The following is a 27,115-nucleotide window of genomic DNA, read 5'->3' as shown; positions in this document are numbered from 1 at the left end:
TTTTTCATACAAGTTTGCTTTTATTTCCACGTTCAACCTGCGGAGAAAACCAGCCACAACCTGCACGGTGGGGGTACGAGGCATGGCGGCGCCCTCCCGGTGGGTCTCCAGGAGACGTCCAGCACTGCCTGCAATGGGGATGCAAGTCCTTCAACGGAAATGCTGCTCGGCTGTGTACAGGCACCGTGGAAACATCACTGGGCGCAGGAGAAGGTGCCGCCAGTAGCGTCGCTAAGTCTACGGAGCCAACGCCGGCGGTTCTGACAGAAAACTCCAAACAAGAAAGAAGTGGAAGCGGGTGCCTTAAATCCCCCACTGCAGACACCAGGGGCTGAAAGGCACAAAAATGTGTCGCAATGGCAGAATCCAGGCGCAGTCACAGTCCAGAGCCAGAGAGCGCAGGGAGGCGGGCGGGAGTCATGCGGCTTCCTGCAGGACGGCCTCGGCTCCACACCACACACGGCTGCACTGCAACAGAGGAACTGCGGCTCACACTCGGGAGTCCTGCGGCTCAGCGCGGGAGCAGCAGGTGCAGTCAGTCCCCTGGATAGACAGGCATGGTGGCCCTAAACGGCACCACCTCAAAAGGCTAAGGGACCCCCTGAACATCGCCTTGGGGCTGACGTTGAGTCCCGCAAGAGGAGCCACCCCGGCCACAGAGAGCCGAGCCTATGTGCCATCCCTACTCGCTCATGGTCCCGCCCTGGGAACAGCAACCAGGCCACCCTCAGGCACCCCATTAGGCCTTCTGTCCCACATGTGCCCATGCTGTGAGGCGCAGAGGCCCCCAGGACTCAGGAGCTCCCGCACTCTGCTCCCCAGCCCCCGACTTGGAAAGCTCTTGTCTCAGAACTGCTGAAACCAGAGTCACAGCCGCGCACGCCAGTGTTTCTTTCCAGTGGACACACCGCAGCCGTCACTAGCACAGGCATCAGGAAATGGCCAGGCATGGCCACCCTCCTCTTCCTGGCACTTCCCAACACCTGGCCACAGCTCCTCCCTCACCCAGCACTGCCTGAAAGGCGCCATCTGCAATGTGGTCAGGGGGAGCAGTCGAGGCCACGTTGGCACCGACTCCACATTTCACACGAGGCTCAGCTAACCCTGGGCACATGACACTAGGGCTTCACCCTTCACCCCTGCCTTAAAAGAGGTGCTTCCTCAGTGACAGGGATAACTGAAGCAGCGTGAGAGCAGCCAAAAGGACCCCCATCGTGCCCACTGCAGACGCTCACCACAGCGCTCCAGGTCACTCCTGATTCCCGATGGGGATGATTTCTTCAGTGACGAAGAACTCAATGGTCTCCTCTTCCCAGTCGTCCACGTTGCTGTCCAGCTCGTCAGTGTCCACCCCTGAGGGGACAAAGGGCGCAGATCACCCATGGGGGCACATGCCTAGTGGCACCGCCGAGGCCAGTGGGAAGGAACGCGGGAGTCCGCGGGCACCAGGGCCCATGGGCAGCGGAAGAGCCAGCTCCTGGGGACTGAGGGATCTCTAAGTTACCTCCTCGCAACTCCAGGCGCTCGTTTTTCTGCTCCATATAGAGCTCCTGGGCCATTTTTCGGTACTTCCGGAAATCTTCCATCATGGTGTGCCTTCTCTCCACCAATTCCTATGCATGAGGTTGGGGAAAGCACAGAACTGGTAAGACACGTGCCTCCCCATCGCGAAGAGCCCACACCCAGGCAGACGGTGCCGGAAGGACAGCATACGGAGGCGCTCAAGCAGGAATGGCCAGTCCATTCGTTCTCACTTTCCCCCCAACGCTGCCCCCGACCCGCAAGGCAGCAGTGAGGTCACCAACTCCAAGTCCCCGTGCCAACCCCAGTTCCCCACTGCATCCCTCCTGGGGGGGAATAGAACCAGTGTCTTCGGGGCAGAGGCAACTCTGAGCACACACACAGCAGCCCCCCGCAGCCCCGCCTTTGCCGTGATGGCGGATGTCGCAGCACAGCCCTCACTTTGGGGAATGAGGCTCACCTTTGAGGCTTTGGACTGACTCAAACGATCCTTCTGTTCAAAGATCTTAGAGTATTTCTTCAGATCCTTTTTAATTTGCTGAAACAAAAGACCCATCACTCAGGATTTAACATTCAAAGTAACAAGCACAAATGCAATCTTCAGAGTTGCCAACATGACATGACACCCAAGGTCATTCACAGAACACAGCTTCCCAGGAGCGCTTGCGCCTGCTCCTTCCTCCATGACACCCAGGGTCATTCACACAACACAGCATCCCAGGAGCGCTTGCTGGCTCCTTCCTCCATGACACCCAGGGTCATTCACAGAACACGGCTTCCCGGAAGCGCTCACGCCTGCTCCTTCCTCCATGACACCCAGGGTCATTCACACAACACAGCATCCCAGGAGCGCTTGCCTGCTCCTTCCTCCATGACACCCAGGGTCATTCACAGAACACGGCTTCCCAGAAGCGCTCGTGCCTGCTCCTTCCTCCATGACAACCAGGGTCATTCACACAACACAGCATCCCAGGAGCGCTCGCCTGTTCCTTCCTCCATGACACCCAGGGTCATTCACACAACACAGCTTCCCAGGAGCGCTTGCGCCTGCTCCTTCCTCCATGATACCCAGGGTCATTCACACAACACAGCATCCCAGGAGCGCTCGCCTGCTCCTTCCTCCATGACACCCAGGGTCATTCACAGAACACGGCTTCCCAGAAGTGCTCGCGCCTGCTCCTTCCTCCATCTTTCACGATGAGACGGACTTTCTCCCTGGGATTTAACCCTCCTCTTCACTCTGACCTAAGACCATCGGCCTATTTTACCACAATAATGTAAATCCCAGACAAGCCGCTTCTAATCCCACCAGGACTTTTTAATGGCCCTGGCATCTTTTTATCCACCCCTCGGGTTCATGCAAAACTTCCCTAAATAAGCTGAAGGCCTCAGGTTACTATCCTAAAGCTGTTCTATTCCATTCAGTTCTCACTGTTCCTGCGTCTCTTCAAAGCATCCTCGCAAATGTCACGTTTCTATCCCCCAGTCACCACCCTAACAATAACAGAAAAAACTGACACCTTTTCAACGCCACAATCGCCTCCATGTGCCCTGCACCCGGGGGTGGGGGCACGCTGACCTTGATCTGTTCCTGGCTCAGGAGTGTGGGAGGCCGGGGCCGCCACAGCAGCTGGCAGAAGCGGTCCTTGTTGTTCTTCTGCAGGAGGCGTCCCTGGAAAGTCCACAGCCAGTACGCGTTGTCCACCTAGGCCAGGGCAGGGACACACCAGGACACAGAGGGGTCAGAGAGCCACAACCGTGACTATGTCACTTGCTGAACAAGGTCCTGGGTATCGGGGACACGTGTGAAGCAAACAAAGCTCTGCCTGTGCTGAGCTGACAGCAGGGGAGGTGGGCAGTCAATGAAAGACACCTCCATTATGCAACTGACCCGGAGTGCGGGGCACGGAGCAGCTGGAGCAGCGCTCATCACAGCACAGGCCCGCACATTCCGGCTGGCAATAAGAACCCCATGCTGGATGTAAGCTAACTGCCTCACTACTGCGCCGCTGAACCCCGTGCTGGATTTAAGCCGGACTGAACCCTGTGCCAAATGGAAGCTAACTGCATAGCACTACTCGCTGCTGAGCCCCGTGCCAGGTGCGAGCTGTGCGGAGCCCCGTGCCGAGTATAAACTAACTGCATAGCACTACCTGCTGCTGGCACCCTGTGCCAGGTGTGAGCTGTGCGGTGCCCCGTGCCCGATGTAAGCTGTGCGGTGCCCCAGGCCGGGTGCGAGCCGTGCGGAGCCCCATGCCCGATGTAAGCTGTGCGGTGCCCCGGGCCGGGTGTGAGCCGTGTGGAACCCCGGGCCGGATGCGAGCTGTGCGGAGCCCCGGGCCGGGTGTGAGCCATGCGGTGTCCCGGGCCGGGTGTGGGCTGTGCGGAGCCCCGCGCCGGGTGTGAGCCGTGCGGAGCCCTGTGCCGGATGTAAGCTGTGCGGTGCCCCGGGCCGGGTGTGAGCCGTGTGGAACCCCGGGCCGGATGCGAGCCGTGCGGAGCCCCGGGCCCGATGTAAGCTGTGCAGAGCCCTGTGCTGGATGTAAGCTAACTGCATCACTACACGCCGCCTGGTTCCGCTCTCCTCATGGCAGGCCTCTCTCATGAAGGAGGGCGCCTTCACTGGCACTCAGCATAAACTCCTTGTTGCAGGCCGGCATTTTGGAAGCTAAGTGTTCATAACTCAAGGAGAGTAGTCAACAGCTTAAAAAGTCTTTTTTTTTTTTTTTTTAATGGGGCTAGGGTTTCGCTATGTTGCTCAGGCTAGTCTCAAACTCCTGGGTTCAAGTGACTCTTCTACCTCTGCCTCCTGAAGTGCTGGGATTACAGGTGTGAGCCACTGTGCCTGGCCTAAAGTGATTTCAAGTGTCAAGGCAGGCCCCACAGCAGTGACATCTGAACATACCTGGACACAGGCTGTAATCAACATACCCTGATTCTAATGTGAAGATTTCTAACTCTAGACACTTGTAGTAATATTTGGGAAGTTGATATTCCTACAAATTCTGTATCTCATTAAACAAAATTACCAAGTTTGGTTTCACAGGCTCTATTTGCATGGACTGGTTCAAGTGTCAGTGCCTCCATCGATGTTTTTACAAGTCACTAAATACTGAAAGTCCTCGACAAACTTAACCAGCAGTTTTGGAATAAGAGTTGTGGGTAACGCGGCAGCTGGACTCAACCACTGACCCCAAAACAGATCTTAATGTCTGCGGTTATGGAACTTTGTTCCGACTTCAAAGGAAACGACTCCTCTCTGCAGACATTCTCACTCCTTTTCAGGGGTCCCTGGGCCCAGGGTAAGACCCCCCACCTTCCCGCAACCATGAGCAGGGGCTGCTCCTGCACTCAGCGCCACCTCTTCTACAACCCACAATCCTCCTCCTCCTGCCACTAACACCAGCCAAGGCTTCTGCTAAACACAGAGGCTTGGTGCCCCTTCCCTGAGGTCCCAGGACAGCACCAGAGTCAGCAGCTAGCCAGCACTCCCTGCTTCTATCCACAGTCAAAGCTATGCCCCACAGGCCTGCACCTTATGGCTCCACCAGGACACAGAGGTGACGACGTAGCGCCCAGTAGGATCCCATTCGACGTCGGAAGCCATGTAGTGCTCTGCGATGTTCATGACCGTGCAGTCCGAAGTGTCCACAAACGCTAAGGCACCGTTCATACTGCAAAGACAGACAGGACCGTCAGGCTTCATGGAGACGCATACCTCCTGGCATCCCACTCCTGAGAGGTGCTGCGGCATGGGGTCCCCAGGGAGCCAGCCTCGGCGTTAACATGGAAACAAGCACAGCAACAGCCTCTGGTGGCCGCTGTGAGACTTACCAAATCACAGATGCAGTGTGTGCAGTGAGTATTACATACGTCTGCCATCATATTATTTTTACTGGAAATGTTATCTGAGGCTAACTAAGCCTCCAAAAATACAGTAACAAGTGTGGACAATGAAGCAAGGGAGCGCAGCAACAAAAGGGTATTCTTTTAACTCAGAGCAGAAAGCTGGAAGCTTCTCCATGATTTCGACACACTGCTGGAACACAGCTGAGACCGACACCGTGACACCAACCACAAAGGTAAGGCAGCCTCACAGCTGTGTAACGAATACCCTTCCCACTAGAAGACAAGGGACTGACCCCCGGGGGGAGGTTACTGGATGGCTGGAAGGCACTTGTTTAACCACAGAGAACCACAACCCGCAGACGGGTCTGCCTGGTCACTTCACGAAAGCATCTGGGAGCGCTTATTTCACTCTGTGCGGGCTTGGCCTGAGTCCTGGAGTACCGTGGGTCTCCAAAGGTTCAATGAAGTCCCATCCACTGACACCGGGACAACCCTTTCAGCGCACAATACTCTCTCTACCAAGAAGCCGGGTGCAGGCGCCTGAGGGGTCTCTGCCGCAGCAGAGCGCTACTCACAGGGCGGACAGGCTCAGAGCACAGACACCTACCTCCTCAGGCCCGCCAACACCACGAACTGTCCTTGGGGGCTCCAGAAGATGGTGTTCGCCTGCTGCTTGTCGAACATCTCTGAAAGGAAAGAGCACGCCCGTCACGAGCTGCGAGGGCTTCCACAGTGCCGGGGCAGCCAAGGCTGGAGGACTTGGCCGTGCTCATGCTGCCCATGAGGGCAGAGCTGGTAATGCTGGACCACCTCGGAAAACAATTTTACAAAGCCCATCGCCAAGTACCCCCTAAGTCATGATCCATACTTTAAATGGGAAAAAAAAGAAGATGCCACAGGGGTATTTCAAAACAATACTATCTTATTTCCTGAGGTAACTGGACAAAGAATTCCCTTTACAGCAAATGTTCACTGCTGCAGGGACCCCAACAGAGAGATGTCAGAGACGTGTGACCCTGAAAGACCAAAGCCACTCTCCTAGCGACAAGGCGTCTTTGGATAAGCTGTATGCTTGTTGAAACTGACTACAGTCATCATCTTTGCAGGTACTAACTCTTACTTCCGGAATGGATCTCGGGCAGAGCCGCTGGAATAGTGAGAAGTGAAGGCCAGCTGGGGCTGGCTCAAGTCCCCCTCAGAGCATATGCTCCCTGCATCTCAAACAGAGCTGACAACCTGTGGCCTCTCTCCCCTCAGCCTGTGTTACATCCAAAAAAGAGGCATGGGGCAGGCTGACGTGGGGAGGAGGGGAGGAGATGTGGGAGGGCAGTGCACTCTGGCAGGGGCAGGGGTCTCAGACTTGCACAAGCGAAAACCCCAACAGCCACGGGCATGGGATGGAGCCCATGCGGTGGCCCCAGCGTCCATGCCAAACCTCAGGAGAGGAGTGTCACACAGCATGTTTGGAAGGTACAAAGTGCCTCTGCTTGCCTATGTTTTATGACCTAGAAGACTTACACAAGTCTCTGGACAGTCTGCAATTGCCCACATGTTTCTATCAACCAGAATTAATGAAACAGCCAATCTTGTGATCCACTGCCAACTGAGGGCACCACGCACCCTGCCAAGCTCTAGCAAAGTGAAAACTAAACTCCTCACAGAATCATGCTGCGAAAGGTGCGGCCAGGAGATTCCAACCCCTTCCTGGTACAGGGCCAAACCCATGGCTCCGCAGGAGGGCAGCTGGCAGCCAGAGTCCTGTGTGAGGAACACAGCCCATCGCCACCTCCTGGCTACCACACACACACACCCCACGCCTATGAAGCAACAAGCAATGGCTCATTCAATCCCCACGGGCACCGGGCTCTGTGCTGAGCAGAGACCCCAGGATGAAGTGAGGAGCTGAGGGCACAGGCAGCAGGTGCCGTGAGACGGGCGAGGGCCCCCGCACCACTGTGAGGATCGAGCCCCAGGTGGGTGCAGTGTGGCGCCCCTGGAAACGGGTGCACGGGGGCAGAGTACAGCTGTGTGCAACAGCTCTGCGCACCCTGGTCAAAGGCACCTGACCCAGACTGGGGACTGGCAGGAGTATGTCCACAGGAAGTGACCCCAAGCCCAGGGACAGCAGCTACAGCCAGAAGAGAAAAAGCTTCACTTGAGATGATGGCAGAGAATGGAAGCCTTGGAAATACTCGCTTAAACGTGAGGGCCCAACGGGGCTCAGAGAGACACCCTGCAAGGAGGCGGCACCTCCAGGCCATCGCTCACTTCCATCAGCCGAGCCCACACCCCATTCACAGGCGAGTCCCGGCCTGCCCAGCAGTGGTCCTAGGCCAGTCAAATGCTCACTGCTGGGCAGCGACTGGGTCATCATCTGTGCTGACCTGCTCAGAAGAGGAAAGGGACCAGGTTACTTACTGATGAGTTCAATCTTCCCGTTGTTTTTGACGTGGTAGAAAGACACAGATATCCGCGGAGCCTCTCCGTGCAGCACAGCAAACTTACTTCCATTTGGTTCCCAGGCAAAGGCTATGATGGTTTCTAAAATGCACAAAACAGACCCCTCCCTTTTTGGTCAATTCAGAACATAGTGCTCTTGATCAGTTAAAATGTTCACTATTCAACCACAGAGAAATATCCCCCGACGTGTAAAAGTTCATTAAAAGGACGGGAGAGCAAGCAACAGCAGGAAAGGTACACATTCCTGGAGTTTCAGAGACAGCTGCTTCCACTTGTGTGGAGTGACCTATGTGAAACTGCTCCCTTCCTGAGAGCAGGACACCCACAGCAGGACCGCAGGAGCCCGACATTGTCAGCAGCTGTGGATGCCGCTTCCCTCGCACCCAGTGTGCACCTACAGTGGGATCCTGACTTCTAGTCTCCCTACCTGGAAGGGCGGCCATGTTTCACATTTTCTCACCTATTTTTAATCCTTCCTTCCTCCTTTTTTCCATGGCAAAACAAAAAGCCAAACAAGAATACAGGCTCAATCTCTTTTCTCTTTTTTTTAGACAGGGTCTTGCTCCGTCACCCAGGCTGGAGTGCAGGGGCGCAGTCTCAGTTCACTGCAACCTCTGCTCCTGGGCTCAAGTGATCCTCCCGCTTCAGCGTCTCAAACAGCTGGGACTATCGGTGCGCACCACCACACCTGGCTGATTTTTTAAATTTGTTTTTTGTACAGAGAGGGTCTCACTATGTTGCCCAGGCTCTAAACACGTTCTGTGACCTGGAGATGGCTATTCATGGTGAGGGCTCACAGTCCTGACTCAGCTGCTCAGACAACCCCTCGCATGGAAGTGTTAAAGCCAAGAGTAAAACAGCATGTAGGCCCCATTCGCCTCAAAGTGACTAAAATACAACTTGCCTTTCATCTCGACCACATCCACAGGTACCTGTTTCTCCCTCATTCGGAAAATTTCAAAATTTGTGACAACACCCTGTTTAAAAAAAAGGGGGAAGGGATGACATTCTGGACAGTGAAAATATGAGAAAAGGTTTAAATCAAAGGTCAACGTCACAATGAAAGATTCCGTGGGCATGCCTGGTTCACACACGAGCATGTGCAGTGATGAAAGCCACAGCCCTCAGGATGGAAGACGGTTCTAAGGCTGGAGAACTGCCGGCACCACGTCTACTGGAAGCCACTGGACATGCATGAAGTAACTCTGACCCAGATCCCACCTCCAGGAGCCGCCCTGCCCGCCACACTTGGGCACAAGCAGTCCCAGGGTCCGCACTGCAGGCTGCAGGCCAGGGTCCTGAGGGCCCTAAAGGCCCACCAATGGGGCTGGGTAAACCATTTCAGACAGTGGGGTGTCCTGTAGCCATAACCTTCAAGAAGTCCTGCCCTACTCGAGGAGTCTAAGGGAAAACTGCCCTGATGTCCATCAACAGAGGAAGGAGGCCAAGAAACGGGGTCCACCCAACAAGAGATTACTGCTGACACTCAGCACCGTAGACCAGCTGTGGGAACGCTGTGCTCCGTGAAGGAGGTCAAACACAGAAGGGGGCATAGTATCCGATTCCAGCTGTGTGTTCAGAATAGGGAAATCATAGACATTCGTGATGCCAGGAGCTGGGCGGAGAGGCTGCTAATAGGTATGTTGTTTCTTTGTAGGGTGACAAAAACATTTATTTATTTATTTATTTTTGAGACGGAGTCTCGCTCTGTCGCCCAGGCTGGAGTGCAGTGGTGCAATCTCCGCTCACTGCAAGCTCCGCCTCCCGGGTTCACACCATTCTCCTGCCTCAGCCTCCCGAGTAGCTGGAACTACAGGCACCCGCCACCACGCCCGGCTAATTTTTTGTATTTTTAGTAGAGACAGGGTTTCTACTAAACCCTCGATCTCCTGACCTTGTGATGCCCTGCCTCGGCCTCCCAAAGTGCTGGGATTACAGGCGTGAGCCACCGTGCCCGGCCTTTTTTCTATCTTTTAAAAATTATCTGTGGAGATGGGGTCTCACTATGTTTCCCAGGCTGGTCTGAAACTCCTAGCCTCAAGCTATCCTCCCTCCCACCCCGGGGGAGCCACCGCACCCAGCCGACGAAAACGTTCTGAAATGAGTGGTGGTGGCTGCATAACTCTGAACACACGAAAAGCCACTGAACCAGCTCACCACTCTAAAGGGGTGTTTTCAGGCATGTGAACTACATGTCAATTAAAGCTTTCTTAACATAAAAGAAAGAAGAATACTTCCATTAGAGGGAAAACTCAGGAATTTCTTTTTTTTTGTGAGACGCAGTCTGGCTCTGTCGCCAGGCTGGGGTGCAGTGGCGCAATCTCGCTCTGTTCACTGCAAGCTCTGCCTCCTGGGTTCAAGCGATTCTCCTGCCTCAGCCTCCCGAGTAGCTGGGACTACAGGAGCCCGCCACCACGCCCAGCTAATTATTGTACTTTTAGTAGAGATGGGGTTTCACACCACGTTGGCCAGAATGGTCTCAATCTTTTGACCTCATGATCCGCCCACCTCGGCCTCCCAAAGTGCTGGGATTACAGGCGTGGGCCACTACACCCAGCCAACTCAGGCAATTTTTTGATAAAATAAATATTAAATGATCAACTACCAAAAATAAAAAAATAAAAAAATAAATCTGAGTATACTACTCCTTGTGCTTAGAAAGAAAATAATATTCTCAGCCAGGCACGGTGGCTCACGCCTGTAATCCCAGCCCTTTGGGTGGCCAAGGCGGGCAGATCACCTAAGGTCAGGAGTTCAAGACCAGCCTGGCCAACATGGTGAAACCCTGTCTCTAATAAAAATACAAAAATTAGCCAGGCGTGGTGGTGGACGCCTATAGTCCCAGCTACTTGGGAAGCTGAGGCAGAAGAATCGCTTGAAACCAGGAGGCAGAGACTGCAGTGAGCCGAAATCGCACTACTGCACTACAGCCTGGTGACAGAGTGACACTCCATCTCAAAAAAAAAAAAAAAAAAAAAAAAAATCCATTAACACCCTCCGAACAATACGGTGGCCACTTCAGAGCTCAGGATAAGGAATCGCCAGTTCCTGTGGGAATCTACATACCTGGGTGCCTTTCGGAGTCCTATCTACTTTCACACACAAGTAGTCTCCGTTCTTCTGCCAATGGAGCTTGCAGTCCACCACATTGAACAGGTTCCTCACTCGGATCTCTTGCCTGGTAGGGAGCTGCATCAGGGTTACCCTGGCTGGAATATCTTTGTCTTCAGGCACCCAGAAGGCGATTATGTTACCACCAGGAGACCAAGAAAAGTCTCTGCAGAACAGGAAAATAAAATGTTAAAGCAAAGACCAAGTGATGACGAAACTGAAAAGCAGAAGAGAATGAAACAACTCATTTGCTATATAGAAGCTCAATGCTGTCACAGCTGACGCTGAGCGCTCCCTCTGCACAGCCACTGCTCTGGGCATGCCGCGCGGCTTCACAGGTCCTCGCCAGGACCCTGTGGCACTACTGTGCTCACTGTGACAAGGAGTGAATGCGGACAGAGTATTAGCAACCCCACCATCACGCACAGACTCATATGGACTCCAGCCTGGGCTCCGTCAGCCCACTCTTAGACACCGCACACTGCTGCTTTGAGGCAAATAAGTTTTAGGCTGGCGGATCTGGCTACATGTCATCTAAAGATTAATTAAGGTGCAAATGGGGAAAATGGCAAATCAAGTGTAAGGAATGAGCAAGAACAAGGGCAGCTCCCTCCACTTTATCAACTACTCTATAGAAGAGCTGCTGTAACGTATGGCTCCTGAGCTCACCTACATGAAAAACATCTTTATACACGCTATGTGCTGTTTTGCATTTTTTGAGAACCAACGTCCTGGTCTTTTCATTTTATAAGCCATAATTTTGCCCAAGAATGTAAAAACGAAAGAAGAAACATCAATGTCCTTGGATTGCTGGAAGTTCACTGCCGTGATACTGACCAGTCCCAAGTTTTGCGATAAATAAAAACGTGCCCATTCTTTGCTGGAGAAAATGAGCCGAAGGCTCCCCAAACCATGCCTCGGATGGAAGAGTACCAGGAAAACCTTTCACCTAAGCAGAGTCCCCTCTTTTCCTTAAAAGGCTGGAAACCCCACCCTCCTCAGTTTCTAGGTCAAAGACGAGGTAGATGGAAGGAAGCCGACCCAAGGCTCTGGCCTTGAAAATTCATTTCTAGGCACGGGAAGGGGTCACTGAAGTGGTGCCTCAAGGGTGGCGGGCCCAGTGCTGAGCAGCCTTGCTGCCCACTGACTCAAGCCTCCATCCTTGTGTCCAGAACAAACTCACCTTAGGCCGGGCGCGGTGGCTCACACCTGTAATCCCTGCACTTTGAGAGGCTGAGGCGGGCAGGCGGATCACTTGAGGTCAGGAGTTCAAGACCAGCCTGGCCAACATGGTGAAACCCCGACTCTTCTAAAATATACAAAAAATTAGCCAGGCGTAGTGGTTGCGCGCCTGTAATTCCAGCTACTCAGGAGACTGAAGCACCAGAATCGTTTGAACCTGGGAGGTGAAGGCTGCAGTCAGCCGAGATCACGCCACTGTACTCCAGCCTGGGCAACAGAGTAAGACTCTGTCTCAAAAAAGATTTAAAAATGGCTGGGTGTGGTGACTCACGCCAGTAATCCCAGCACTTTGGGAGGCTGAGGTGGGCAGATCACTTGAGGTCAGGAGTTCTGAGACCAGCTTGGCCAACACAGTGAAACCCCATCTCTACTAAAAATACAAAAATTAGCTAGGCATGGTGGTAGGCACCTGCAGTCCCAGCTACTTGGGAGGCTAAGGCAAGGAGAATCACTTGAACCCAGGAGGTGGAAGTTGCAGTGAGCCAAGATCGCGCCACTCTACACCAGCCTGCAAGACAGAGTAAGACTCTGCCTCAAAAAAAAAAAAAAAAAAAAAAAAAAAAAAAAAAAAAATTAAAAAAAAAGAACAAACTCACCGTTTTCTCTCCAACTGATTAAGAACTGAGTGACAGGCTGGGCATGGTGGCTCACGCCTGTAATCTCAGCACTTTGGGAGGCTGAGGCGGGCAGATCACAAGGTCAGGAGTTTGAGACCAGCCCAGCCAACATGGTGAAACCCCATCCCTACTAAAAATACAAAAATTAGCCGGGCTTGGTGGCACATGCCTGTAGTCCCAGCTTCTCGGGAGGTTGAGGCAGAAGAATCACTCGAACCCAGGAGGTGGAGGTTGCAGCGAGCCAAGATCGTATCACTGCACTCCAGCCTGGGTGACGGAGCGAGACTCTGTCTCTAACAACAACAACAAAAAGCTGAGTGCTAAAGGAGAGACAGCAAATAAAGGAAACCAACTGCAATGGACCACGTCTGTGTCCCCCAGATTCACAGGGTGAAATTCTAACCCCCTAGGGTGACGGCATGGGGTGGGGCCTTTTGGGGGGTGGGAGGTCCTGAGGGGGAACCCTTGGGAATGAGATGGGAGACTTTACAGAAGAGGCCACGGAGGCCTTCCTCCAGGGAAGGCTGGACCGAGGGGCTGTCCACGAGGAGGGAGGTGGGCCCTCACCAGACAGTCTGCAGGCACCCTGACCTCAAGCTCCCAAGCTCCAGAACTGGGAGAAAGAAATCTCAGCTGTCATAAGCCACCCAGCCTATGGTATTGTGTTAAGCGGCCTGAACACACTAAGACACCAAACTGATAAGAATACTCACTTTATCCCAGAGATCTTCAAACTCTTCTTGTCCAAAAGACCCATAGACTGCCCAAAAAAAAGGAAGGCTGCAGTTGAGTCAAATCATGTCAGTGTCTCAGAAACACACTTAACTTTTTACAAAAGGAAACAAGAGTCTGATGTGAGTTTGCCTAGGGGGCAGTGCACACAGAGGGTGACAGTGAACCCATCCACCCACCCGCCACCCAGAACTGCAGTTCTGAAGGCCACTGCATTAACTCCCATCCAGGACTTCCCACGGCTGCGCCAGGTGGGCAGGAGTGACTGAAGAGCTCTGCCCAGAGCAGGGGCAGTTAAAAAGGCACAGGAGACAGGCCTTTCCTCCACATCTGTGAAACCTCCTCCTCCTCTTCTAGCACAAATAAGGAAAGGCACCACACCCCGGTTACAAGCAAGGACCGGACGGGGCGTCTGCCATCACTGAGGCCACTTACAGGAGTTTCATAGATGCTAAGCGTATCCAGGGTCATTCTGGCAAAGAATTTGCCATCATGGCTCCACCTAAGAAAAACAGAAGTGCCAGGGTATTCCCATGAAAAGACAAAGGCTACAGAGCTCGTTACAATGGTCCACTTACTTAAAAATAGGCCAATGGGCTGAGCTCTCACAGTGAAAACCCCTCTTCTTGTGCCCCGTAAGGATGTCCCAGATGATTATGGCCTGAGGGTCATCCTGCGTGTCCATCAGGGGGCTAAAGGTCACCAGGTACCTAGAAGAGAAGGGCAACACTGTACACCATCCTCCTCTCACGAGAGGATCACAGTCTGTCCGTGCGGCCAGAACACGCCGTCAGAACTCGCGGAACCAGCTCTCTCCCCAAATCCCACACAGCCCGGCCCCAAGAGACCCAAGCGGAAGCGGGAAGCAGCGGCGCTTGTTCATTCTGGTGTCAATACGCTGCAGGCGCTCCGGTTTCTCCAAGATCAGCACAGAAGATCTCACCGATCCCACACAAGGCTGCTAAGTGATCCAGAGGGTGGCGCAGTGTGGAACTCTATCTTTACCCATGTTTAATAAAGACTAACAAGTTAAAAAAAATACGGCTGGGCGCAGTGGCTCACATCTGTAATCCCAGCACTTTGGGAGGCCGAGGTGGGTGGATCACCCAAGGTCCGGAGTTTAAGACAAGCTTGGCCAACCATGGCCGACATGGTGAAACCCTGTCTCTACTAAAAATACAAAAATTAGCCAGGTGTGGTGGCAGGCACCTGTAATCCCAGCTACTCGGGAGGCTGAGGCAGGAGAATAGCTTGAACCCGGGAGGTGGAGGTTGCAGTGAACTGGTATCGTGCCACTACATTCCAGTCTGGGTGACAAGTGAAACTCAGTTTCAAAAAAAAAAAAAAAAGGCCGGGCGCGGCGGCTCACGCCTGTAATCCCAGCACTTTGGGAGGCCGAGGCGGGCGGATCACGAGGTCAGGAGATTGAGACCATCCTGGCTAACACGGTGAAACCCCATCTCTACTAAAAATGCAAAAAATTAGCCGGGCGTGGTAGCGGGCGCCTGTAGTCCCAGCTACTCAGGAGGCTGAGGCAGGAGAATGGCGTGAACCCGGGAGGCGGAGCTTGCAGTGAGCCGAGATCGCGCCACTGCACTCCAGCCTGGGCGACAGAGCGAGACTCCGTCTCAAAAAAAAAAAAAAAAAAAAAAGTCCCATCCAGCTCGAAAGCCAGCACAGGTCTGATAGAAACTTCAGAGCCTGGGGGCTCCTCCCAGCCATGATTTACCTGACTGCTGGCTTGTCTGGAGCTACTGCACCTGCTTACTCAGTTCACACAAAGTGTGTAACAGACAGTCCCTTACACCACCAGAGGAGAAGGCAGACACAACCCGTGAGGGCGAAAACAGAGCGGCCCCAGCTCGCCTCGCACTGCCTTCCACAACTGCCCCTTTCCCTAGAGTGGCCCCAGCTCGCCTCACACTGCCTCCCACAACCGCCCCTTTCCCTAGCAGGCCTCCGACAGCCGGATTAGCGAGATCAAAAATCACGGCTCGGCCAGGTGCGGTGGCTCACGCCTGTAATCCCAGCACTCTGGGAGGTCAAGGCAGGAGATCACTTGAGCCCAGGGGTTCAAGACTACCTTGTACAACAAAGTGAGACCCCCATCTCTACAAAAAATAAAATTAGCCATATGTCATGGCGTGTGCCTGCGGTCCCCGCTACTCAGGAACGCTGAGGTGGGAGAACCGCTTGACCTGGGAGGCTGGGGTTGCAATGAGCCTGCAATGGTGCCACTGGGTGGCGCCAAGCCTGGGTGATACAGGAAGGACAATTTATTATCTGTAAAATACGTGACCTTAGACTAGATCCTGAACTGAAGGAAAGTATTATGCAGAACGTTATTAGGTCAAGTAACAAAATCAGAATATGGCAATACATTGAAGTATTAAATGAATGGTAAATCCCCGAAGTCAGTACCCACACTATGGTCACACTAACAAAATCCTATTTCTAGGGAATACACATTCAGGGCTAAAGGGACATGTTATTTCAACTTACTCCCAAATGGCTCAGGAAAAAATATCTGTATAGGAGATGATGACGTAAATGCAACCAAATGTGAGATCTCAGTAAAAAGCTTATTAGCGTTCTGCATACTCCCGTATTTTTCTACTAAGTTTGAAATGCTACAAAATGAAAGATCACCTGTAGAAGGCTGGCATGGGGTGAAATGCATAGACTCCCCTGTGTTTTTCTAGCAGCTTACCTTTCACAAGGTGAGAAGTCAATAAGCTGGACCCCTTGGTGGCTGAATCTCTGAATTTGCTTGAATTTCTCTCCCCCCCATAGAGCAATGCCTCTTTGATGAAAGGTAGCCAGGTAGGTGCCCTTAGGAGACCAACGCACATACGTCTCTGTCCATCTCTGCAGAAAAAGGCAGTGCCAACGTTAATACAACAAAATGGCAAACACAAAGACCTCTCCTACAATGAATTTATCCTACAATGAATCTGTTCTACAAACTTTTTTTTTTTTTTTGAGACGGAGTCTCGCTGTCTCCCAGGCTGGAGTGCAGTGGCGCAATCTCAGCTCACTGCAAGCTCCACCTCCCAGGTTCATGCCATTCTCCTGCCTCAGCCTCCCGAGTAGCGGGGACTACAGGTGCCTGCCACCATGCCCGGCTAATTTTTTTGTATTTTTAGTAGAGACGGGGTTTCACCGTGTTAGCCAGGATGGTCTCAATCTCCTGACCTCGTGATCCACCCACCTTGGCCTCCCAAAGTGCTGGGATTACAGGCGTGAGCCACCGCGCCCGGCCTATTCTGCAAACTCTTAAGTGAAATACACAAAGCCTGTTCACTTCTCAGGATTTACTTCAAAGCTGGAAGAGGAATAAAAGAAGTTGTTTTCAGAAAGTAATCTCAAAGAAAATATAACGTCACCTGCTCTTCCAGTTTTCTGATAGAAACAAAGTTCCACTTTGTTAAGGAAATACAGGAGAGGTGAGTCCCCGCCCCCAGCAGCAGCAAATACACACCGCTCTCTCTTCAATTGAGACAGGGTCTTTTACGTCATTCCAGAATATGGAAGTGCGGTCTCCACTCTCAAAAATCACACTGTACTGATCTCTGCATTCTGCCTCTTCAAGCCAGTAACGTAAGTTCCCCTTAAAAACAAAAGGCAAGGAATATAACATTTCATTAATTTTAATAAAAAACTCATTCACAACTATTGCTCTTAAAGATACGACAAGTTCAATCCACATCTTAACTCCCAAGTCACACCCTGACCTCAAGTCAAGACACTGTCTAGCATTTCTTTTCTTTTTTTTTGAGACAGAGTCACGCTGTTGCCCAGGCTGGAGTCCAGTGGCACAATCATAGCTCACGGAAGCCTCAACCTCCCAGGCTCAAGTGATCCTCCCACCTCAGCCTCCCAAGTAGCTGGGAATACAGGTGCATGCCAGGCCCAGCTAATGAATGTATTTATTTACTTTTTGTAGAGGCAGGGGTCTCACTTTGTTGCCCAGGCTGGTCTTGAATTCCTGGGCTTAAGCGATCCTCCCACCTCAGCCTCCCTAAGTGCTGGGATTGCAGGTGTGACCCACCACACCCAGCAGCATTTCTTTAAACCACTGAGATGTAGGTTTCAGGCCACTCACCAGGTCTTTGAAAGGCTGTTTCTCTGGAATATCCCACTCATCACTGATGGTCATATACCTGGAGAAGAAAGGAGACTGCTGAGCCCCACGCCCTGACGACTAGAAAGAGCAACCCGTGGGGGCTCCAGCATGGCCCTGCTGTGCTCCTGCCTGCCCGCCCCCAGGGCTGTGACCGGCATAACAGGGAGGGGTGCTGTAGGCCAGCAGTGTGGGGCAGGGCTGTGAAATGGCTCTGCGGCAGCCTGACCAGAAAGGATGTGAACAATCTGACAGACACCAGCACCGAGAAGCACCAAGCCACCCGCACACAGCCAGTCACTTGCACCTCAACGTCCACTTCCTTGTGGCCAAGCCTGAACTCACTTGTCAAAATCCGTGAAGAGGTTGACCCGGAATGTGTGCTGCTTGTCAAGCTTGTAGCCGTCGGCATTCTTCACGGCATCCACAGCGTGGGCAGGGGACGCGTACTCCAGGAAAATATACCTGAGAGAGAGAGGGCCGGTGGCACATACCCACACTGTAAGGCTAGGCAGGTATGCGCTGTCCGCCCCACCCCTCTCCACGGACAAGCCCTCGGTGCCAGGAGTATCTGTGCTGCTCTTCCTGCCTCGAGCCTAAGGCAGTCACACGGGGGACAGATCCACAGCCAGGGAGCTCCTAAGTGAGAGGGAAACCCTAACCAGAAGATCCGAAGTCTCTAGTTTTATTATCATAATTATACAAAAGTTAATCAAAACGTCCATTATTTTCACTGTGGCGATGGTTTCGTGATATGTACACATCAAAATCTATTAAATTGTACGCTTTAAAACTATGCAGATTTATTGTATATCAATTATCTCAATAAAGCTGTTTAAAAAAAAAATCTTGGCTGGGCGCAATGGTTCACACCTGTAATCCCAGCACTTTGGGAGGCCAAGGTGGGCAGATCACTTGAGGTCAGGAGTTCGAGACCAGCCCGGCCAACATGGTGAAACCCTGTCTCTGCTAAATATACAAAAATTAGCCGGGCATGGTGGCACATGCTTGTAATCCCAGCTACTCAGGAGGCTAAGGCAGGAGAATCACTTGAGCCTGGGAGGCGGAGGTTGCAGTGAGCCAAGATCGTGCCACTGCACTCCAGCCTGGGTGACAGAGCAAGACTCTGTCTCAATAAATAAATAAATAAATAAATAAGCAAGCAAGCAAGCAAGCCAGGCGTGGTAGTGTGCGCCTGTAATCCCAGCTACTTGGGAGGGTGGGGCAGGAGAATTGCTTGAACCCGGGAGGCGGAGGTTGCAGTGAGCTGAGATCACACCACTGCACTCCAGCCTGGGCAAGAGTGAGACTGTCTCAAACAAACAAACAAACAAAAAAACTTAAAAGTAGTCTAATATTGTGTATTACAGGCAAGATTAGAAAGAAGCTCAGAGAGGCCGGGCGCAGTGGCTCAGGCCTGTAATCCCAGCACTTTGGGAGGCCGAGGCGGGTGGATCACAAGGTCAGGAGATCGAGACCATTGTGGCTAACATGGTGAAACCCCGTCTCTACCAAAAATACAAAAAATTAGCCGGGCGTGGTGGCGGGCGCCAGTAGTCCCAGCTACTAGGGAGGCTGAGGCGGGAGAATAGTGTGAACCCGGGAGGCGGAGCTTGCAGTGAGCCGAGATTGCGACACTGCACTCCCGCCTGGGCGACAGAGCGAGACTCCGACTCAAAAAAAAGAAAGAAAGAAAGAACCTCAGAGAATGTTTCATTATAACACGAGTAACTGAGGGTCAAGAGGCCATCCTTCAACTGACTGCCCAACATAGAAAATGCAGCAGCATTACCTGTATTTGATAATTTTTCTAGAAACTAAAACTATTCTAGTTAGTTTTTACTTTATTTATTTATTTTAGAGACAGAGTCTTGCTCTGTCACCCAGACTGGAGTACAGCTACGTTATCATAGCTCACTGCAGCCTCCAACTCCTGGCCTCAGGCTTCAAGAGTGTTGGGAGTTTATGCATAAGCCACCATGCTGGCCTATTCTAGGTAATTTTAAAAACTTTAAAACCTTAACTTAAAAAAACAAACTTTATCATCTTCTCATTCACTGCTCTGGATAGCTTCCAGCTGAGGGCGGCCTGAAGAAGTGAACGGCCCATGTGCCTGGGCAAGGCAGGAGCTGTGTTTGTAAGGAGCTCCTGCAACACTCCCTCATCACGACGTGCCAGACACAGATGATACTTCTCCAACAGGAGAACACTCACCCTTTTGTCTTCCCATCCTCTTCAGGATAAAAATCATTTGTGATTTTCCCAAACTTGGAAAAGATCTTGTGGATGACATTTTTGAGTTTCTCAAGTCGGTCGGGTCCCACCTGAGGGACATTGTCCACTACAATCACCGAATCGATTCCATCTGCTTCCTGGGGCCGATCTTTGAGTACATCTCCCAGTAATTCTGAACAAGAGAGATTTTTCAAATGATCATTTTTACCAAGAAAAACATTAATACATTAACTGAGCACACTAAACAAGTCTTCAAGAAGAGGCAATGAATTGTCTAAATGCTTTCACTGTGAGCAAAAGAAATCCTAACCCTAGCTTGTTTCAGATTTTAAACATGACAGCTGTGGGGACTGGAACTCTCCTCTCTCCCTTTCATGGAAATGTAAACAGTCAAGACAGGTCAATTAAGTTCTGGTAATAACCAAAGACTACAGGAGAATAACAGTGAAAAGCTTTTAACAATGCACAATGCAAATGAAGAAGACCATCTCAAGAATATCCACTATTAGATCTTCCAGAGATGCCTAGATTTTGAAAGGTTTGTTGCAACATCTAGGCAGGCAGAATCCCATCCCAATGTCAATGAAAACTGACTTTTTACAGAAGATTTTAGCAAACAAGTAAATATTTAAATGCTCAATATATTCACAGCACATTTGTGCTGTGAATACAAATTACCAGAAATTATTCAAGGAGGAACCCTCTCTCGAGTGAACTGGGATGAAAGTAATAACTCTTCTCCCACCTCCTGTTCCCAGTGATTTTCATGTTTTCAGGCCGTGAACTGGATGGCCATTCACAGGGGATCGGGAAAAAACCCAAAGAAGAAGCGCGTCTGGGGTGAGCTTCCCCACCTCTCTCTGCTGCAGAGCCCACCACCACGCACCTTCGTCCAGAACAATCTTTACCCAATATTCCTTAGGTTAAAAAGCTCTAAGGATAAACAACTGAACTGCAGGAGACAAGGATGTGACAGTGTCTTTCCTACTCACGTAACACTCAACACAACGCCTGACACCGGACGTGGGTGTCGCATCAAGCAGTTCTCCAGGGGCCACCAGCTGGGTGTCCTCTAACTTAATCCAATTCAGACACTATCTACCGGGAATTAGCATCAGATCCCACAGGCTGAAGGCTCAGCCCCAAAGACTGGCCCCCATTTCAGATGGCAGTCGCAAGTAGTGGGCTGTCACCTCCGGTTCTGACCGACAGGCTACAAAGCAGGGCTCCCACTATCCCCCGCTTCTTGGGTTCCATTAATTTACTGCAGCAGCTTACAGAATTCAGAGAGCTAGGTTTGCCAGCTTATTATAACGGACGTTACAGAGGGTATAGACGAAAAGGCAGATGGAGGAGAAGCGCAGAGCCTCCCTGTGCTCTCCAGGCCACCACCCTGCAGAAGCCTCCACCTGTTCCGCTGCATGGAGCCCCTGAACCCGGTCCTTTTGGGTTTCTATGAAGATCTCACTATAGAGGCGTGATTAATGACATCACTGAGCACCGGTGATCAACTCAACTTTCAGCCCTCTTCCTTCCGGGTGGCAGGGGGAGACCTAAAAGGTCCCACCCTCTAATCACGTGGTTGGTTCCCTGGCAAGGAGCCCCAGCCATCAATCAACTCCTCGTCTACAAAAAGACACTTACCACTTTGGAAATTACAAGGGTTTAGACACTGAGTGCCAAGAGCCAGGCAGAGCCCAAATACACATTTCTTAATTATATCACAAAGAGCCTTTTTGAAAAACACTATCAGGGCAGAGACCGGCACTTAAACTAGGAGACTGGAGAATATACAAGCTCCTGAAACAACTTTTTTTTTTCTTTGTAAAGAGACAGGGTCTTGTTATGCTGCCCAGGCTAGCCTGGAACTCCTGGGCTCTAGCAATCCTCCTGCCTCAGCCTCCCAAGTAGCAGGGACTACAGGTGGGAGATGCCACCCCCACTGAGATTAAATAACAGTATTTTTTTCTTAGTGGTACGTGAAGCTGTTCTTGATGTGATGAAATGCCTCGCAGGGCTGCTGGAAAGCATCACGCGTCAGAATTTAGAACATGGCCAGGCTCAGTGGCTCACGCCTGTAATCCCAGAATTTTGGGAGGCCAAGGCAGGCAGATTACCTGAGGCCAGGAGTTCAAGACCAGCCTGGCCAACATGGTGAAACCTGTCCCTAATAAAAATACGAGAAAAATGATCCAAGCATGGTGGTGGGTGCCTGTAATTCCAGCTACTGGAGAGGCTGGGGCAGGAGAATCGCTTGAACCCAGGAGATGGAGGTTGCAGTGAGCCAAGATCATGCCACTGCACTCCAGCCTAGGAGACAGAGTGAGACTCCATCTCAAATAATAATAATAATGGTAATTCCAACATACTAAATATGCAGATGTCCGAAAATATTCTATACTGTATTTATTCTCAAAAGTTGGCTGGGCATGGTGGCTCACTCCAGCGACAGAGCAAGACTCCGTCTCAAAAAAACACTTTCGGAAATACTGAAAACTGACCCAGCATGGTGGCTCACGCCTGTAATCCCAGCATTTTCGGAAGCCAAGGAAGGCAAATCACAGGAGGCCAGGAGTTCGAGACCAGCCTGGCCAACAAGGCAAAACCCCGTCTGTATTAAAAACACAAAAAGTAGCCAGGCATGGTGGCACATGCTTATAATCCCAGCTACTTGGGAGGCTGAGGCAGGAAAATTGCTTGAAGCGGGGAGGCAGAGGCGGTGAGCCATTGCACTCCAGTCTGAGCAAGAGAATGAGACTCTGTCTCAAAAAAAAAAAAAAGGAAATATTGAAAATACTGCCTTAAAAAATAATCGCTGTTTTATTTTCAACGATGCTAAAATTGAGACGAACAAGAGAAAAAAAGGGAAAAAGGCAGTTGCCAGTCACTGCAGTGCTGGACACCCTGCTATGGAAACTAGTCAAATCCTAGGGTAACTTCGAAAGCACTTACCATACAATTAAATGGCCTGACAAGCCTGATCTGAATTTATAAGGCTGCAATAAAAAGCCCAGCTTTTACACAAACTGGGTACTCCTTCCCACAAGCTCAAAGCGTCTAGTCTAGGAGAAACTGCCCACACATAGGAAGGAAATAAATGAAGTAACTACACCATGAAGACACATCGCCTTGATCACTCTCAGCCCAAGCATCGGTTACACGTGGCTCATGGATTCCCAACCAGTCTCCAATAAAACAGAAGAGAACAATTCTCAACACTAAATAGCAAATAGAAAGAGAAAGAATAGTTAACGAGCCAAAAAAGACATTTAGAGTTAAAATCCTGGATCAGCTGAAACATTAAACTGAAAGGATGATTACAGTTTGAGAAGCTAATCTGTACCAAAAAAGTAATAAGGCAAGACAGGGACTCCAGGCCACCTCTGGCCTGCTCCTTGGAAGACTTGGCCCTTCTGGAAAGAACTGATACAGTCACGTACTGTCTTGCACACTGACCCTGAAGGGCAGCTCTTCTCATAAAGCACAAAACCTGCGTTACCACAACCAGGAGGGCCATGACAAAGTCGGCTTCCTGAGCCTTAGTCCTCAGGACCAGAAGATGCCTCACCTGTCACTCTGGCCAACACTGCACCTTCAGGGCCACGTGGGCCCGCTGAGGACCCACAGCTGTCACCCAGCCTGGCCAACCCTGTCGTCATATTAGCATCCTCTGACTCTTCCCAATTCCAGAAGTAATCTACGTATTAGAAATCTGTGAATTCGATGGGCTCAAATAATGCTTTTAAAAAAAGTAGCAGAATATCCAAGGGCTCAAAATAATCATTAAACCAAAAGTTTTGATTTTTAAACTATAATAACAATTGAAGCGTTAGAAAGAACACTGTTCTGAGCAGGAGAGTCTGGTGGGCCAAGCAGTACAGACCCACTGGGAATTCTCAGCAGCCTACTCCACCTTCAGGGACAAGTTTCCTCAGGACTGAGGGGCGTAGACTAGATGTTCCCAAAGTCTTTAGTGTGTGGTGTCCTTCCTGCTTTTCATGCTAAAATGTCTTTTATGAAAAAAAAAAAGTGTAATATAGTAATGGTCACAGTAACTGACAGCGTTTTTATTTTTTAATTTTTCACTTTTTGAGACAGGGTCTCACTCTCGCCCAGGCAGTGGTGGGATCTCGGCTCACTGCAACCTCCACCTCCTGGGTTAAAGTGATTCTCGTGCCTCAGCCTCCCAAGTACCTGAGACCACAGGTGTGCACCAGCACACCTGGCTGACTTGTATTTCTGATAACCTTTTTTTCTTTTTCTTTTTTTTTTTTTTTTTTTGAGACGGAGTCTTGCTCTATCGCCCAGGCTGGAGTGCAGTGGCAGGATCTCGGCTCACTGCAAGCTCCGCCTCCCAGGTTCACACCATTCTCCTGCCTCAGCCTCCAGAGTAGCTGGGAAATCCAGGTGCCCGCCACCACGCCCGGCTAATTTTTTTTGTATTTTTAGTAGAGACGGGGTTTCACCATGTTAGCCAGGATGGTTTCGATCTCCTGACCTCGTGATCCGCCCGTCTCGGCCTCCCAAAGTGCTGGGATTACAGGCGTGGGCCACCCCGCCAGGCCCTCTGATAGCCTTTTAAAAATACGTTTAAATCATAAATTGGCAACTCCATGTTATTCCCGAAATTGTCTTGGTGTACCGCTGGCTACATCAGCAAGGGTATTTTTATTTTTCTCACTCTAGTATCAACTTAGCCAATCTGCAGAGGCTGACGTGTTCCCAACTTAAAGGCTTAAGAGAGCTAAAAAACAAAAGAAAAACAAATGAGACCAGCTCTCATCAGAAGTAGCTTCAGGAAAAAATCTCTGAGACAGGAAGCAGAAATATGCCTGTAAATCCAATCAAGCTTGAGATGAAGGCAAAGCTGGCTGTTATCGGCAATATTAAAACCTGGAAAAATAACTCTCTTTATAGATTTAGCGCAAGAGATAAAGAAAAATCAAACTGGAATTTCACAGGGTGCCTGTCCCACTAAGGAAGTCTCTGGAGATGGACAATTCTGAGGGGCAGGGGGACAAAATCACTGGCTCTGCCACAAGCTGTTCCTCCGATCCAGACCTTGGGAGGTCTGACTGGTCAGCTCTGGGGACACGTAGACCCGCAAACCTGCCACCGGGTCTTCGGTTTTTGCCGTACCCCCAGCTGCTACACTCACAGCACACCCAGCCATAACGGAGTACCCCATGTGCCCTCTCCCACCCTCTCAGATTTCTGGTTGTCATGCAAATGCCTGGCTCCCGAAGTGAGCTCCACCCTGTCCCCTTTTTCAGGAAAGAAAAGGGGAGGCGCTGGGCTCTCAGAACACTTCCAGGGCACTCGGGAACCCCTCCCTCGGTGGCTTCTCAGGAACACACGGACACCCTCGCTGGAACTTCTGCACGAACCGGTGGCACAGCCCGACGACATCTCCCACCTCGGGAACCCCAGCCACGCTCCCGCGCCGCTCGCCAGCCTCGCCCCGGGCGCCCTCACCTTCCTCGCTCACGTCGTCCACGAAGTCCTCGGGGTCGCTGAAGGAGGGCTCGTCCGCGTCGCCGTTCTCCAGCGCCCGGGGTTCGGCCTCGGCCGCTCTGCCCTCGTTTCCTCCCGCGTCCTCGGACACCGCCTGGGCCCGGCTGTCGGAGCGCTCGTTCCGAGCCTGCTCTCCTGGGGCCTCGCCCTGTGCCGGGACACGGGGCTCAGCATGCGACCCGGGCGGCTCCTCGGCGGCCGGCGGCGAGGGCGACTCGGACGGGCCGGAGGCCGCCTCTGCCTCGGCCGCCGGCTCGGTCCTCACCTCGGGCTCCGGCCCGGCCTCCGCGACCCCCACCTCCTCACCGGAGGCCTCGGTCCCCGCGGCCTCCGGAGCGCCGGGCCCCGCGGGCCGCAGCAGCCCCTCGGCTGGCGGCGGCTCGGCGGCCGGCTGCTGCTGGCCGGGCTCGGCGCGCTCCTCGGCCGCCTCGGGCACCGCCACGTTCTCTGCGTCCTGCATGGGCCCAACGCTGCCTACTCGCAGGGCTCCGCGGCCGCCGCGCTTCCGACTCTCCCAGGCCGCACCGCGCGCCGCGCCGGCTACAGTCCAGCCATGTGCGTGCGACGGGGAGGCCGCACCAAGGCCGCGGGGCGGGGGGCGCACCCACGCCCTGGGGCCTCACGACGACCCTGAGAGGACTCGCATCCACAAGACCGCGTCCGAAAATCATCAAACTGATATATTTATGACAAGAAAGTGCTTAATTCCATTCAGCAAGGTTGTTTCTGTGCATCAGTAAACTCATGGGAGCATTGACCACCCCATGTGTGGCAGCAGATGGTTCCGTCCAACATGGCGTCCTCCCCCTTTCCTTTCCCGTCGGACGCTGCGGGGCGGGACTGAACTATTTGTGGAGCTGAAGGCGGGGACAAGAAATGATTTTAGTACCCAGAATGCTAGGAAAATGTCCTCTAACTCAACAGTTAATACCCTGGAAGAGTGGAGACTCAACAGGCGATTGCTCAGGGCGTCTGAGCCTTTCGCTAGGGAACCCGTTTAGTTTACGTTACTAAAGTCCCCCCTGTCCGTGTCTGTCACTTGGACTCGCCTACTGACTGAGCAAAAGGACAGACTACTTCAAAATAGAAAAGGAATTCGGGGCGAGCCAGAGAGGGCACACACGACTAGAAGGACGACTGCCTGGCACGATACAAAAAATGTATGGAAGTTTCTTTAATCGCTTACCCCCAGTCCTTCCCTAGCGGCCGTCACTGCCTGTTTCCCCCCATTCGGGCTTTCACAGTGGTTCAGTCCATCCGAGGCCGCCGCCTTCCGCGCGGGACAGCGCGGGTCACGTGGGGGCGGGGGCGGGTCCTCGCCGCCTGGGGCTCGAGGCTGACTCCGGAGGGACCGGAGCGGTTCGCTCTGCGCGGGTGCTCACGGGACGGGCATTGGGTGCATGTGGCTTCTATCTTGTTTTTTGCCGGAGTGGCGGACAACTACTGGTTGGGGGATGTCTTAATCATCCTAGAAAACAACCCAGTGGATCACGCCTGTTATCCCAGCACTTTGGGAGGCTGAGGTGGGAAGATCGCTTGAGCTTAGGAGTTCGAGACCAGCCTTGCCAACATAGCACCACCACCCCCCGCACGCCAGCCCTCATCTCTACGAAAATTAAATAAATAAATAAAACAGGTGGTACCCAGAGGCTGGGGTGGAGAGTGGGGAGTGTTTATCGGGGACGGACCTTCAATTTGGGAGGATGAGAAC

The 27,115-nt window shown here is 52.1% G+C and overlaps 2 protein-coding genes across 9 annotated transcripts in view; one reads left to right on the top strand and one right to left on the bottom strand.

The window, feature by feature from the left end:
* Window positions 1-26,701, bottom strand: EIF3B (eukaryotic translation initiation factor 3 subunit B). 8 transcript variants are annotated; one of them, XM_063815155.1, is made up of 20 exons: window positions 26,591-26,701; window positions 25,366-25,552; window positions 19,870-20,062; window positions 18,001-18,120; window positions 17,638-17,695; window positions 17,014-17,142; window positions 16,243-16,400; window positions 14,111-14,242; window positions 13,968-14,034; window positions 13,514-13,560; window positions 10,897-11,107; window positions 8,735-8,807; window positions 7,789-7,911; window positions 5,978-6,056; window positions 5,057-5,195; window positions 3,101-3,226; window positions 1,982-2,059; window positions 1,505-1,613; window positions 1,236-1,353; window positions 1-543 (listed from the first exon to the last, which is right to left on the bottom strand). In XM_063815155.1, the coding sequence occupies exons 5-19, from the start codon at window positions 17,689-17,691 to the stop codon at window positions 1,250-1,252; spliced, it is 1,629 nt and encodes a 542-aa protein (XP_063671225.1). In that variant the 5' UTR covers window positions 17,692-17,695; window positions 18,001-18,120; window positions 19,870-20,062; window positions 25,366-25,552; window positions 26,591-26,701; the 3' UTR covers window positions 1-543; window positions 1,236-1,249. The 8 variants fall into 8 exon arrangements, 6 of the variants coding, with proteins under 6 accessions (XP_063671225.1, XP_063671223.1, XP_063671224.1 ...); XM_063815153.1 differs by having other exon boundaries at window positions 1-468; XM_063815154.1 differs by having other exon boundaries at window positions 1-463; window positions 26,591-26,688.
* Window positions 26,256-27,115, top strand: part of SNX8 (sorting nexin 8) — a 95,152-nt gene continuing 94,292 nt past the window's right edge. Inside the window, exon 1 of the mRNA XM_009442467.4 lies at window positions 26,256-26,564. The gene's annotated coding sequence lies outside the window, so the exon portion shown is untranslated. The remainder of the gene's footprint in view (window positions 26,565-27,115) is intronic.

This window comes from Pan troglodytes, chromosome 6 (genome assembly GCF_028858775.2).
Source record: "Pan troglodytes isolate AG18354 chromosome 6, NHGRI_mPanTro3-v2.0_pri, whole genome shotgun sequence".
NCBI classification, from domain to species: domain Eukaryota; kingdom Metazoa; phylum Chordata; class Mammalia; order Primates; family Hominidae; genus Pan; species Pan troglodytes.
The sequence above is the reverse complement of the archived record's forward strand: the minus strand, read 5'-3'. Positions and strand labels throughout refer to the sequence as shown.

Bases quoted from the DNA above. Each gene is read 5' to 3' on its own strand.
- EIF3B (XM_016957010.3), bottom strand. From the start codon at position 25,864: ATGCAGGACGCAGAGAACGTGGCGGTGCCCGAGGCGGCCGAGGAGCGC. The intron at 17,143-17,637 runs GTGAGTGGCCTG...TTTGTTTTTAAG, and splicing joins AACAGCCTTTCAAAGACCTG to GGGAACTTACGTTACTGGCT. The intron at 11,108-13,513 runs GTGAGTATTCTT...CCTGTTCTGCAG, and splicing joins TTGAAGATCTCTGGGATAAA to AGACTTTTCTTGGTCTCCTG.